Source organism: Diabrotica virgifera, chromosome 6, assembly GCF_917563875.1.
Source record: "Diabrotica virgifera virgifera chromosome 6, PGI_DIABVI_V3a".
Classification (NCBI taxonomy): domain Eukaryota; kingdom Metazoa; phylum Arthropoda; class Insecta; order Coleoptera; family Chrysomelidae; genus Diabrotica; species Diabrotica virgifera.
The window spans coordinates 43,089,467-43,105,407 of NC_065448.1; the positions used below are offsets into that span (position 1 = coordinate 43,089,467).

Below are 15,941 nucleotides of genomic sequence, written 5' to 3' on the forward strand. Positions count from 1 at the left end.
TACTATGTGTCTTTGGAAACATTTGATAGTCTCCAAAAAGTGTTTTCTGCTTGCGATCCCATTTATTCATAATACCAATTCCAGAATTCTGGAATTTAGTACTAGCTCGTACAGGTCTAGTGTTACTATGTGTTGAACATATGAAGCATTTGATAGTTTCCGAAAAGTTTATTTTCCGCTTGCGATCTAGTACCTAGCAGACGTGCAAAATTTGGATGACTGTTTCAAGTTCTCTGCCATATAGTCTGCACCTTAAGTCTCCCCATTGCACCCAAATATCCGTTGATTGGCGCATATCCAATAAGAAAGCTTGTTGTGATTCTCAGCTGTTTCTTGCTTGTTTTCGGCAGTACTATTAGCGCGTATCCTGAAAATATACATTTTGGCATGAGATTATATTTTTAATTTGTTTAATGAACGATTTAATTCCTTTACTTTTTACTGCCATTGCAAAACCACTTTGTTGCATCAACACAAGAATCTCGCACCTCTGTCTGTACAATCAACAAACAATAATATTCTATTTATTCAAACTTTTTCTTAAAACTGTTCCATAATATATCCGAATTTGCATCGTGGTTATTTTAGCTTAATCTACATTGGGAATGGTAGACTGCAAGTAACGCATACCTATACCTAGGTGATAATTAAAGCCTAGAGTGGAGGTTAGGGACTACACTGACAAATATGTCTCTGTCCAATGCGGCCCTAAACAAAGATGTTGAATCAAGGCCGATCCAATCTCTGTTTCGAAGTCATAAAATCTAGCACCTACCTGGACCCCGTTTTCCTTCATTCCTACCATGGATGATCAGTTGCGTGAGGCGGTACTTTTCGTTTCTCATTATGTGTCCCAGGTAGCTAACTTTTCTAACTTTGATGATCTTCAGCAGCGCCCTATCTCTACCTATTTTCCTCAGAATATTTTCGATGGTGGAGTGGGTTGTCTAAGGTGTTTTCAAGATTCTCCTATAAAGCCCGAGTTCAAAGGCTTCTAACTTATTCATCAGCGTTATGTTGAGTGTCCAGGCCTCCGTTCCATACAAAAGTATTGGCCTTACATAGCAATGCAGAAAACGACATGTAAGGCTGATACTAACTACACGGTAAACTAAAAAAGTTTAAAAAATAATATATTCGTATGATAACCTTCGTACAGTAGTACATAAACAATAAAACACGTACAAAACAAATTGCTAAGAAAGCGAAAGCATTATTCAAATTTTTCTCGGTTCGCCACTGATAATCGCGTACAACACAGGTAGGTATTTTATTTTTTTCAGTACTCGCCGGCCTTAACCTACATACGACTCAACTTTAAGCAAGTCGTACTTACATAATATGTTTCTAGTACGAAATACCAACTTCCTTTATAAGGTAGATTTTTTAACCTCATTACAGAATTTATGCGTATGTACGCCATACATCAAAAACGAGCCGGTGACGGCTTGATCATTCGTGACTATCTCTTTCTCTTTCTTTCCAGCTGAGATAACTTTCGATCTCTTTAATAAAGGGGATAAAAATGATGTCATATTAATAACAAGAAGTAGATAAGTACAAACTAAAATCATAGATATATTTTATAATTTGAGAAAGTAGGAAAAAATAGAAAAAAAATCTATAAAACAACTGTTTTTCGCTCATTTGCTATTCTTGGACAGACCTTTGACGTCAAATAACCCCATAAAAATAAATCCAACGGTGTTGAAGCACACGATCCAGGGGACCAATTCTGATCAGCGAAACGAGAGATTACACGTTCAGGAAATAGTTCATGAAGTAATTGAATCGTTGTACGGCTGTATGGTATGGCATACGGCACCTTCTTTTTTAAACCACATAAATATGTATCATCCAAATTAGGCAGAAAGAACTTTGTTAAATACCATATTATACGAAACAAAATTTTGACGATTATCGAAGCCATCAAGGTGAAAATGTGCTTCAACGCTTAGGACGAATTAACATCCACTTGTTGCTGTATAATAATAGGTACATTCTGTCTTTGCTGTACATGGTCAATAGGTTTCAGTTCTTCTGTCAATTGGACTTTGTATAAGCCTGGAGATGCAGATATTCAGCGAGAATGATGTTTCTCGCTAACATTCTCGCGCACTGCTTCGATACTGACATTTGAGTGGCTTCTTTTTGGACGTCTTTGGACGAATTTTTCAATTATGTACTATCTTTACAATAATTGACGAAGACGTGAAGTTAAATCAATATTCCGACCATATTTTGTACGAAATTTTCGAACTATGGTCGCCAAACTTTCATTATTTTTAAAATATTGTTCAACAATGAAAACGTGTTGTTCTCTCGTGTAACGCTGCATTTTTACTAACACTAAACTGTCATCTGTCAAAACTGTTTTTTGGTGCCAACACTTTACTGGGCAAATGATACCCATTATTTGTCTGAAAGCAATGATCACTCACTTAAATATGGTGGATCTATATAAATCCAAATAATAGATTGTCCTCATACAAAAATAGATCATTTACGAGGTAAATCTACAGTTGGTACGAAATGAAATAAAAAACAATAACAGAAATAGCACTAGAAATACATAATTGTAAAAACCCTAATCTTAAAGACAGAAGAGTAGAGGTGATACACTGAAAGAAGATAATAAATATTTTTTCTACAAAGTCGGACTGTTTACTCGCCTAATTAAACTGATAAATAAGGAAGGCAATTGTAAACAACGACAGCATAAACAAAGATAAGTTTATTTTTAAGTGAGATCTCACAAACTATTAGTACTACTACCAGTACATCATTAGTTGTTTGTGTACCATTATGTAAGACATGAATGATATAATTTCGGACAAGGAAAACAAAAGGTATCCACAGCATTTTCGTTACAATGTACCATTAACCTCGATATGTCTGTAATCTTTATTGTTGGTAAATATGTATAGCAAATTGTTTCCGTTATTTTGAATATTTATAGTGAGAAACTAACCAAACACGACAGATGATTTTATTAGGAATGATTTGGTTAAATAGGCCAACGAGTAAAGTGTATTTGTGTGATTTACTTTTATGTGTAAATATGAGATAAATAGTTGAGAATAAATATGTTGATTTAGGACATTTTAAATTCTAGAATATGTACGAGGCTTGTACACATAAAAATTGGTCTTATTATTATTAAAAAAAAAAAAGAAAATGATTTTCCTTATCTGCATTGTCATTTGTCATGTCAAAAGTCAATGAGTATTATGCAATAGAACTAATTATTCTGCATTTTGTCCGTAATCTTCTCAAAAAGTTTCGTGGGTTCAATAGGGGTTTTCAACGCTTCTCATTTGTTTCAGGCACTTTTCTTATGCCACACATATGCCTGTTCATTGCCATTAAGTCTTCCCCGAACAATGAGGTCCAGCATTCTCGCCATCGTTTTGGTGGTCTACCCTGTGGTCTTTTACCTACTGGGTTATTCGTTTTTGCGCTATTAATGAGTCTGCTGTCCTCCATTCTCTTTATATGTTTGTTCCAATATCTTCATATCTGTCTGACCCATCTTCCTATATCCTGTATTTCACAGTTTTGTCTGATATCTTCACTTCTTATTCTGTCACGTAGAGTTTTGCCTTGTATACTTCTTAGTGTTCTAGTGATGAGCAAAACAAGACCAAGACCAGGCTAGTCTTGGTCTTGGTCTTGTTCTTGCAAGCTTGGTCTTGGTCTTGCAGCTAAAAGGCAGTCTTGGTCTTGCACTAGCCGGTCTTGTTCTTGGTCTTGGTCTTGCTGCAAGAGTCTTGCTTTTTTGGTAGTAATAATTTAAACCAAACAATTTCGAATAAAATGTACATTGAAATAAATAAAGATGTGAAGAATGAAACTATATTTTTGCTTAAAAGTTTTAAAAGAATGTAGAATGTAGTTTCAAACGGATACCAATTTTAACATTATACATTCACCTAATTATTTCATTAAAAAGTATGTTTCAAATATAAAGGTTTATTTTCAAATTTCAATTTTAAGTTGAATTGAGACACAACCTGCTTTTTATACATTCAATAGCATATGATATAAAAGAAAAAAAAAGTGAAAAAAAAAAAAAGAAAAAGTTATTAGTTACATTTTATTTTATTTGGAGGAAATACGCGCTTTATTTAATTATACATACGTATATACAAGGCAAAAGCAAAACTGTGTTTTTTATGTGGAAAAAAAATTTAAAAAAACCTTCAATTTTAACCAGGTGTAAAATTCCTATTGAAATGATGTATCGAACGTGAACACTGATTTCTCATTTAAAAAAATTTTATTTTCAGTTCATATGAACGTTTAACCTATAAAGTTTGTACACATACTTAGTAAACATTCTGCATATACAGAGGGTGGCTGTATAGTGTGAGTGTGACAAAGCTGGATGTCTCGGAAACTGTTCATAATAGAGAATAACTGAAAATAGAAAATTAAAGAAAATAATTTTCCGAAGAATCCAGTATCACTCAAAAAAAAATTCATTATTTTTAGCTTTTAAGTTTCAATTAGAAACAAATATGGCGGAAAATCTATTATACTGGAAACTGTTGAACTGTCATAGGAATAATTTTATTTCTGTTTCTACATATACGGTTTTTTAAATGTCATTTTTGGGTACTACAGAAACGACGTCATCAGTATTCTTTTCATAAAATGTGTTCTTATACGACAGTCTAATACGGAGCATTTTTTTTTTAATTCGATTGTGCTCCCCTTTTTTTTTGACGTTTGATTGTTTTTTTTTTTGTTATTTGAGTGGCCTGCTTACGTTAAATACCCTGTACTTATTGTTGTAAAACTATAAGATAACGCTAGAAAAGTTAGAAGAGGACTGTTAAAACCAATTTCCCTTAATCTGTTTTACTACCGATCAAAGTATATATCAAAATTGTTGATTTTTAGCTTAAAATATTATTATGTATTTTAAAAATTCGATATTGTTTAAGGTTTATTACAATGTCAGTATGTATATACTATTGAACTAAAAAAATAAAGTTAAATAATAAAAAACCAATTTCGCAAAAAAGTGCAAGAGTCTTGCAGGCTGGTCTTGGTCTTGCGTAGTCTTGCAAGGTTCGGTCTTGGTCTTGGTCTTGCAAACCAAAAGGCGGTCTTGGTCTTGGACTTGCTGCAAGACCAAGATCACAAGACTAAGACCAGTCTCGCTCATCACTATAAGTGTTCTCATCATTTGTAACGCTTTATTTTTGTCTTGTCTTGTTTCTGCCGCATATGTTATAATATGTGTTAATGTGTTATTGTTGTTTTATATATTTTGACATTGCTTTCAGTATTTAAATATTTGTTCTTCCATACGATTTCTTTCAGGCATCCTGAGATTCTAGCTGCTTTCATTGTTTGTAACAATATCGTCTTCTGTTTTAGTATAAATATACCTTTCCTTTTCTCTATACAAACTAACTTTCTTTTTCAGAATCAATTTACTATCCACTTAATTACGAAGGAAAATAATAATAAATTTTACTGTGCTTCCCAGCGACCTCAAAAACCATTGTACATTTTCCTATTTCTCGACATTTTCGAACGACTAAAAGAAGTCTGTATTTATTGAAATTCAACCGGAAACTGAGCTTTTCCTTGACCTAAAAAGTTTCCATTTCATTCTACAGACTATGGTCGATACACGTTGTTACCACACATTCTACACAGTAGTGTACCAGCCCAACTATCGGCTGGCTAGAAGAAGGAAGCTTAATTTATTTACTTTACTTCTCAATAATTTCTATTAGACGTAAATACCAAATCCTAATTATTATAAAAATATTTTTAACCTAACGTTTTGAGATTTAGCAACTGTTTCAATTCACAATTTTTCGGACTGTTTAAGTAAGAAAACAGTGACCTCAGGCATAGTTTCGTTTTTTTACCTCTAATTACTTACTTACTGGTTTTACTCTTGGCTGGAAGCTGGAATTGCAATCATAACTTTATTCTCCACTTGCCTTTGTTATACTTTCATTTTTCTCTTCAGCTGCCTTGCCATTTTCAAAGTGTCACTATCATTATAGATATTTGACTTTTTGTACAGCTGCAAGTACTTTACTGTATTAGATTACTGTATTGGAGTCACTCTCTTAAGTTTTGCACCCATGTCGTTTTCCTTTCCTTACATTTTTTTCACAGTATTTCTTATGAAGGTCTCTCTCTCTCTCTCTCTCTCTCTCTCTCTCTCTCTCTCTCTCTCTGCTGCTCTCACTTCATCTGTCTACCTCTTCCTTGGTCTTCCTACTGGCCTACGTCCCACCATAGTTCCACTAAGCGTTCTAATAGGTGTTCTGTCATTATCCATTCTTATAAGGTGACCTGTCCAACACAATATTTGTATTTTTGCATAATTTGCTATAGAAGATTCTTTATTATATTGATACAACTCATGGTTGAACCTTATTCTCCACATACCATTATTGCAGATGGGTCTCAATATCCTTTTTCAATATCTCTCTTTCAAAAGTATAAAGATCTTTTTGTTGTGATTCCTATTGAAGATTCTCAAGTTCTTTGTGCTAGTTTTTAGCAACCAGTTTTTCATGTTTTTCGTTCTTCTCCATGATCATTGTGTCAATTTCTTCCATTTTTCTCGAAAATTCTAATAGGTTACTAAATTAATATAAATTTTATCCTCGATAGTCGTAATTCTATTGTTGGAACATTTGTTCTCTACTAATTAACAGTTATAGCTGACTTCAGTGTCGATTTCATTTGTCAGATAAAAAAATATTTTTTCATTTGGACGTTTGAAAAAAACCTAAACCGTCTTGGTATTTATTTTAAGATGTCCCAGAAAATGTCTCAGATAAAAAATTAGGGATCCAAGAAACCCGTAATCAGCAAAGAATTCTGTAGATCAATATATCTTCTAAATACTTTAGGTTAAGTCTACGAGAGGATCATCAAGGAAAGAGTCGTAGAATTCCAAGCAACAAATCATAGCATCCCAAACTTTTAATATGGATTCAAACCTGAATAATCCACACATAATGCATTGATTGAAGCAGTTACTTTCATATCTCAATTCATTAACTAACACCATAGATACGCAATAGGCATTTTTCTATGTCCAGAGATTCGATCAGGTCTAATCGAAAAACTTCACCTCACTGGACTGTCTACCACCTTCATAAAAATTACAGGCTCCTATCTCTCCAATCGGGAGATTGGAGATGTCTACACTGTCTACTACCTTCATAAAAATTATAGGCTCCTATTTCTCCAATTGGGCAAAACGCGTCAAAGTCGTCAATCAATTCTGGACACAATTCACTCCAGCAACTGGAGTCCTTCAGGGCTCAATTTTAACTCCAGTTTTATACACCGTCTACAACAGTGACCGTGTCTACAACAGTGACGTATGTGCAGAACTGTTTGTATTTTATATCTGCATTTCAATATCACATTGCTTTACACATTGATTTTACTCGCTACTCTGTAATACTCTTTTCCTGAATTTTTACATTTCTCTATTAATTATCTGGAATATTATGAGCCGGATCTGTTTTTACCTAACAATTTATACACAATAGCAAGCGACTACGATCATCGAGGTGTATTTCACCTGAGTGTTTATAATAATCAGGACACTTCTTCAAAAGTTTCGAAACATTACGTGGGAAACATTGAGATCTCTTATATAATTTATGTAATCAATATACCTTTTTTATAGTCTATCAGTAGGTCAGTAGCTCTGACCGTGAAAATATAAGTACGTATATATCGGTTCTAATAATTAAAAGTTAAATTGTTTTTGTTTATTTTTAATTATATGTTATTATTTATAATTCTCCTACTGCACATAATTGACCAGCAGCTCGATTTTATGTGTCAACTGTCAAGATCATACAGTCAGCTTGGAACCAGATGTTGACATTTGACATTTTATACGTATAAATACATAATAATCCGTTGTTTTTCCTAAACGTAAAACTTATTTGCAAAAAAATGGTTTTTTAATGCTAGGTAAATGTCTTTTACACAAGACAATATTATTAATATGAACTCATAGGTACGGATGCGGCCATTGATTAGTTTACACTCGTACTTATTATTATTTTCAATACAACTTTGCAATTTTCTGTTCATAGATAGCACAAATCTCCTCACGTTATATTGAACAAGTTCCTCCTCTGCCTGCTCAATTGCTTCCCATAGTTCAATTATATATCGTGGCCTTAGGTTTCTTCCTCACATACGTAGGTTGACATACGTCAACTCTGTCCGCACATTTTCGATGGGGTTAAGGTCTGGACTCCGGGAAGGCCACAGCAGAACATCAACGTGAGTTTCTTGCAACCATTCTCGAACAAAATTCTACTCGTATGCACCGGGCAACTGTCATCTTGGAAGATGAAGTTGTTATTGGGACCTCTGGATCACTGATGGCAAAATTAGAATATGTTTGTAATATAATCCTGTTAATTTCTCTTCTATATGAGAACAAACGCTCTAGCCTTCACCACTTATCCATTCCCATACGTTGCTCAACGCGGTCAACCTCGATAAAAAATGTTTTAAAACAAAATTGCTTCTATGTATTTACCAAAATTACTTTAGATTTACGTATTTTTTTCTTTTCAGTTGATAAGGAACAGAACAACTATAATCAACTCCACCAACTACTGTCACGACAAAGGACCGACTTGCAACATCCTAGCTTATGTGAATATGGAAGACGAAAATCTGTTTACCCAACAACAACTGGTACGTATCAGCTTTTAACACGAATATTAGTCCATTCTTTCACGGTAAAATGTTATAAAACCTCAGAACTCTAAGGAACACACACCTTATGAAAAATGTAATGTCACTCGAATCCAATAAAATGTAGGTACATGAATAGATTAATCTCGAAATTACAATCATTTCATATCATTGCGCCTACTCTGAATTTTGAATAACAACGGCGTAAATTGTAATTAAAGTTTTTGGAAATCACATTTTTGAAGTCTATAGAACTGTCATTTATAAATAGTACATATTAGTCTAGTGGCTATTGAAAACAGCTTAACCAAGCGTGAGCAAAGCCGATTAGAGGAACTATAATATACTTTGGTACGACTTCATCAGGTTGTAACTCGGGTTGTATACTGCCGTCCTCAATTAAAACGCGGTATCTGCAAAAAAATTGAAAATCAAGTTTTTGCTATATGTGGTTTCCTTGTGACCTTATTTATGCTTCTGCAGTGTCTGAAAGCCGTATCATGTTATTTACTACCAAAATAAACAAATTGGAATATGCCGTATATGCTAAATTTCAATAGTTGCTTAATTAAAATGCGGTATCTACAGAGTACTCAACTAAAAAGCGGTATGTGCTAGCGAGTATCATGTACTTGCCGCGTTTTAATTGAGCACAGCTCATTTACCGCGTTTTTATCGAGACTCGTGTTGCAACCTCGTATTTTGAACATTTATGACATGTAGGTATTTTGGGTATATAATAAACAATTATAAGCTATTTATTTTTTAAAACTATTCTTCTTTGTAAAAAATCCTATTTCTAATCCAGTAGTCTTGTAATCCAGTAATATGTTGTCCGCTGCTCAATTAAAACGCGGTATATGACTTTTTATTTAACGCTTTGATAAAAACATGATTTTTTTAAGAATATATTTTTAAATAATGTTGAACTATCATTAGAACATGTTTTGCGTTAAAAAGTTGTCAAAACATATAGAGTACCTATAGAGTCCTGAGAAAAAACTTTGAGAGCCGGTTTCTCAGTTTTAAGTTGGCTGCACATACCGCGTTTTATTTGAGGACGGCAGTATAGCCGCAATTGGAATATAAAAAAATTATTTGATTTGTTATTTTGAAAGGTTTCTTTTTATTGATGTGACTTTTTGGTTAAAATGTACTGTTTTCGAGTTATTTTTGAAAAACCACCCAAAAACATAGATTGTTCAGGTAGGAAACCAACAATTTCAAGCGTGAATTACTTGGAGAATTGCTATAAATTGAATTCTCTATCGATTTCGGGAGCTATGTTAAGTTAAATATTTTCACCCCCGAGAAGGGGTGACAATTACCCTTGAGGTAAGAGCACACGTTGGCACTATATAATTTGTTTTCTATGCGTATTGCAAATGTCATGCTAATCGAAACAAACGGTTCTTTAAAATGCTGAGCTAAAACCACGAAAGAATGGACTATATCTAAATATTAATCCTGCCACATCTCCTTTCGAGCCTTCATAACAGGCTTGTGCGTAATTTCTGGGGAAATCTTTCGAAATACACAATCCTTTAAATCCATACGGGTAGTGTGTACATTGAAACCGTATATTTTGGTCATCGGGGCTTGAGAGTTGACACAATACGGGGTTGTACAATGCGTACAGCTGTCCCCAAAGCCTCAATTCAAATGAGACAACCCTTTGAAGTTGCACAACAAAAATATTAAGTCGCACCTTTTTGTTTGAACAAGGAAGAATGCCACAAGATCAATATTGTTTCTTTGAATGTATGTAGATAATCTTATTTCATCTGAGACCTTAAGAAGTCTTACTACAGTTTTATAAAGTCGTTTCGTGTGGTTAAAGTTATGAGCTTTGACAATAATAGAGCTTTTACAGTGTTTAAATTCTGTTACAAAATCGGTTAATCGATCCTCTGCTTATACAAAACGGAATAAAAATTTGGATGAAGAAATATAAATGCATAAAAAATGCTGTCATTACATTAATTTAACTCTATTTACAGTTGAGTTCATGATTCTTTATCCGTGCGTCATCATTGAAAGCATACGAAATATGTCGGAAATTTACTCCGCGCAACAGCAAGTGACAGAAAGTGGCTACTGCTCCGATCACGGATTATATTATAAAATTTCACGTTATCAAATAAATATAATGTAAAATATTAGTTTTGCTTTAAAATTTTGGTGCTGAATTACAGCTACATTTGAAGTAGCTTAATAAATTCTTTTAATATCATTAGTGATAAAAAAATAAATAATTTCTAAAGAAATATAATTTTAAAATAAATTTTTTTTCATTTCTTTCACTTTTGCGGAAACTAAAATAAAATCATTATTTAACGGTGTGAATGAGGTTAACTTTGTATGTAAATTAATGGCAAAATAAAATACACTTACCATAAAATTTCAGACTCCAATATAAAATTAGTTGCGAAAACAACTGTTTGTGCAATATAAATAACTTCTAAATGCAAAACAGGAGAAAAAAAATAGCAAAAATTCCAACAAACTGACAGCCACAAGTAAATAAACCAATAAACGTCACAAATTGTACTTAAAATCTGAAAACGTACCCAAGCGTCTGTTTTGTACCTATCTCTTTTCGATGTACTGAGTCTAGAGCTTTCATAAAAATAACGTGTCTTTACTTAATAACAGGCGGTAGCTGGTTTGTCTTTAGTTTCATGCGTGGAAGACAATGATGCTAGATAAAAAGTATGGTGTTTTATCTCGCCATATAATGACGCACGGGTAAAGAACTATGGACCCAACTGTAACTATTATTCACTAAAGTCCATTTTATAAAAATCGAGGCGTACTACACAGCAACTCGCTATATTTCGATCTGACATTTCATCTTACTGGTGAAATGTGGAAGTTTGTCTTTTGTTCATACCGCTATAAACGGAATCGACAGTTTTAGGTCTTCTGGAAGCATTTTATTGGAAGCAATTAGTCTACTTTCTGTTTGCTTTTGTTTTTTCCTAAAAAAATTGGCCAACTATTATTTTGAAATCGAAATTATTCTGAAGAGAAGTTGACTCATTGTATTATATTGAGTGTGTAGCATTTACCTATTTACGTTAACTTCTTTGCCAATTTTTATATATGTACAGTGGGTGATCATATTATTAGAGCCATCTCAGAAAATTTTACTTTTGTTTAGTAATTGTATGTAAGTTTTTTCTTTATACAGTCCACGTTGCCTTTGAAACTTTAGAAATGGATGCTATGTTTCTGTTGGAGTGATTAGTATTGAATATTAAAGTTTTTATTTCTGCTATTTTCCTTGGTGAGATGTCTTTGGATTTCCCATGATGTTCTGGTACCACTAGTGTAACGAACGCGCAAATTTTACTAAATTCACAAAATATAGTATAGGACTGTCAGAATATCACTAGAGAGCAATGGAAACTCACAAAGTTTATTATAACTCTAAACACCAAGAATACAAAATAATAGGCACACGAGTTGCAAGCTAGACTGGGCAGCACTGACAAACAATGGCATCTGAGTTACGCATTGACACACATGCGTGTTGCCACTATTGTCAGACCATTTATTGCACTTTCATAAAGTGTAACAAGACAGCCAAATGGAAACAAATGCATTAATATACGATACAGCTCAATTATATACCCTTCCTTTAAAACATTGAATTTTACTAGGTGGCTCTAATAATATGATCACCCACTGTATCTATATTTTTACAGCTGCCGCGGTCTCTCCGTCCCGTTTCCATTCTTCTGTATTTAAAATAACACCATGCATCAAGTTTGTAGCTGTCCTACTCTCATTAACTTCACTTCTTCACCTTCAACGTGGTCGACCTCTTTCCTTCGTTCTACAGCTATCCATTCCAATATTGTCCGGAGCCTTCTGTCCTCTGGCATTCTCTTAATATGGTCAAATCAAGTTAATTCTCTTCTTTCCGTCTCTTTTTGTATATTTCTCCCCATATCCATTTTTGTTGCCAAGTCAATGTAAAGATTTACTTGAAATTTGAATTAAATATTATTTTTTATTGCGTTGCTTTCTTTCTATTCTTTTTAGTTTGTTTATCGAAGCAAATTATTTTTTATAGAGCAACAAACTCATGTGTGATCGGTTATTTGATTGATATGAGAAAGCTTCTATAACTACGTACATATTATTAAAAATTACAACCTATCTACAACTACAAATTTACAAAGCTTCTAATGTCGGTCTTCAAATCTCCTTTTTATTAGCCTACCAATAATTAAATTCAAAAACCAACATTCGTACGTTTTTTCTGCTAAATTAATATGATATTGCAAACTGTCACCTCCGCTACCGATACAAACCAGCTTAGTACCTAATTAAAGAGAGACTTACCAATTACTTGTAGAAAGTAATAAATAATAATAACACGCCAATCTATTACCCATAACCAGTTAAACATATACGAATGCAGAAAGTTTACAGCATCCATGCTGTGTTCTAAGATTTCTCAAAGTTTCTTAATGATTACCGCCGGAAATTAAAAGTTAGGTTTACTTATCAAATGTCATCAATTATGGTTTGTTGTTTAAACATAAGCTGGATCAAAATTCTGCCAGGATTTTGAGTATTTGTAGATATTTACCTTTATTTGTAATTTATTGGAAAGTTGAGTATGTATATGGTTCTTTACCCGTGCGTCGTCATTTAAAGCATTCGAAATTACTCCATGCAGTAGCAAGTGACAGAAAGTGAATACTGCTCCGATCACGGACTATATGTAAAATATTTTCTTTTTGTCATTGCTTTCACTTTTGCGGAAACTTGAAAAAACCATTCCTTAACTTTGTGAATGAGGTTAACTTTGTATTTAACTTAATGGCAAAATAAAATACACTTACCTTAAAATTTTAAACTCCCTTATAAAATTAGTTGTGAAAACAACTGTTTGTGTAATATAAATAACTACTAACTGTAAAAACAGGACAAAAAACAGCAAAAAATCTAACAAACTGACAGCCACAAGTAGACAAACCAGATATGTCACAAATTGTACTTAAAATCTCAAAATGTACCCAAGCGTCTTTGTTATGTTATATCAATCTCTTCGATATGCTGAGTGTAGAGTGTCCGTAAAAATAACATGTGACTTTACTTAACTGGCGGTAGTTGGTTTGTCTTTGGTTTCATGCGTGGAAGACAAAGATGCTACATGTCAAAGATGAACCACGGGTAAAGAACCATGGACTCAACTGTAGTAGGTATACAGTTCCTTCATGAGCAACTTAACACGTTGACTGACAGTGCGTCAAATGTATAAGCAAGTGTTGTGACACTATATGTATTTTGCACAGTAGAATATGGTAAAATGCAACGTCTATAGACGTGTCACATTACATCAATGGAAATTAGACGTTTATAGACGTTCTGTCCGTCAACGTGTTAAGTATGGTTTTCAGTTAGCTAAGGGCACTTTCGAAACTATACATTATAAGAAAATTTTATTAATATTTCCAATCTGGAAAACAGAAAGAAATGAAGAAAAGACTAGTTTCATATTAAAAAAACCTTTCTTATTTTAAAAATCTTACGAAACGAAATACATAATATATAAATCTTTGGTTATTCGTAAGTCATTCAATGACAATGTTGTACAACAATTAAAAATTCAATTTGACATGTTATACATGTTTCAATATTGTATTAACTGAAGTGCTGGCTTTTTTATTTTAAAAATCAAAGTTTTCTATACATACCTACTGTATATATTTTTAATAATACATAATCAAGTTTTAAACGATTTGTACCATGTGGTGTCTCTGGTGTTACTTATCCTTAATTTAGCCACTTCCTCCTCTCGAATTCACATGACAGTTCTTTGAGAACCCGTTCTTTACAGTAATAATCATAAAAACGCAAATTTTTACCTGTAAAATCGGGTTTATCAAGTATTAACCAGCAACAGATTGCAAATACAACATTGCGCATTACGCATTTTTGTTGCTCGTCCCCCTATTCATCAAAGAACCCCGAGAGACGTTTTTGAACATTTTTAAGTGAAAAATTATACAACAAAAATGCACCCTTCATATACAGAGAGGGATGGTCGTCTCCAAAAATTACAATACAAAGAAGCTAAAAGGCCCTATCGGAAAAATTACATCAAACTAAGACCAAAACTAGTTTCTAAATAACCGCTTACAGGAACTTTTTTAATATCCTAGTTGACCAGTGGTCAAGCAAAGGGATGTCTGGTTTGATGATACAACCCTTAAAACTAGATAAATACCCTGTGGGAAAGTACTTTCTTACTATCCGTTAAAACGTGGTGAATTTTTGATGGACATTATATATTGTAATTTGAGAAATCTACAGTAACCGTTAAAAATATTTTAACTAAAGGCTTTGTAAAATTCTAGCCTTAGATCTTTTTAATGGATTAAAGAAATCAAAGAATTATAAAATTAAAAATTTTAATTTTTGAGATGTTAGTAAAAAGAGGAAATTACCAGTTTTCATTTAAAAAATTAAAAAGCTGATACCGAACAAAAAAGTAGAACTCAAGTCAAGAGCTCTGGTATGGTAATAAAAATATAATATGAATACCAACATTATGGCATTAATCACAAGATCAAAAATAGAGCTTAGAGCTTTAGAAAAATATAATCAAGGACGAAGCGGTTTGTAATTTACATAAATGAAGATAAAACTAAATACATACTTTCAAATGAGAACAACAGGATTACTATAGAACGGCAAAATAAAAATGAATAATAAAAACGGGGATAACGGGGGAATAATAAAAAAAATTCGGGCTTTTTAAATGCATTCATTTTTTTTAATCCTGAGAAAACTACTAAACTTTTTTAAAAGATTGCATTATTACTCAGGGCCGAAAGTCCCTGAAAACTTCTATTATGTTTATTTTAATAAGTTACAGGGATGAAAAAAAAGAAAATTTAGTGTGATTTTTGATTTTAAATAAATCTTATTCAAAAGAAACTTTTTGTTTATCCAAAGGGAGTTTCAGCCCTCGGTAATAATGTAATCTTTCATTCTGCGTTTAAATTTTCCAAAAATATATATTAGTTTTCTCAGGATCCGAAAAAATGCATTTAAAAATCATTGGTCCGAAATTTTGCGCCTACGCTCTTAACTAATTTGAAAGTGTTTGTTTCTTTGAAAGTGTAATTTGAAACTAATCTGGAAGTGGCACAAAGAAAAGGTTGATGGCAATCGAAATAGAGAAAAACTTGTAAAAGAAA

At 32.9% G+C, this 15,941-nt stretch overlaps 1 protein-coding gene across 2 annotated transcripts in view; it reads left to right on the forward strand.

The window, feature by feature from the left end:
• Positions 1–15,941, forward strand: part of LOC114324522 (ecdysone-induced protein 74EF) — an 843,335-nt gene that overhangs the window by 749,450 nt on the left and 77,944 nt on the right. For both annotated transcript variants that reach the window (XM_028272381.2, XM_028272382.2), the window contains one exon: positions 8,596–8,718. In XM_028272381.2, the coding sequence (XP_028128182.1) occupies positions 8,596–8,718 (123 nt within the window). The remainder of the gene's footprint in view (positions 1–8,595; positions 8,719–15,941) is intronic.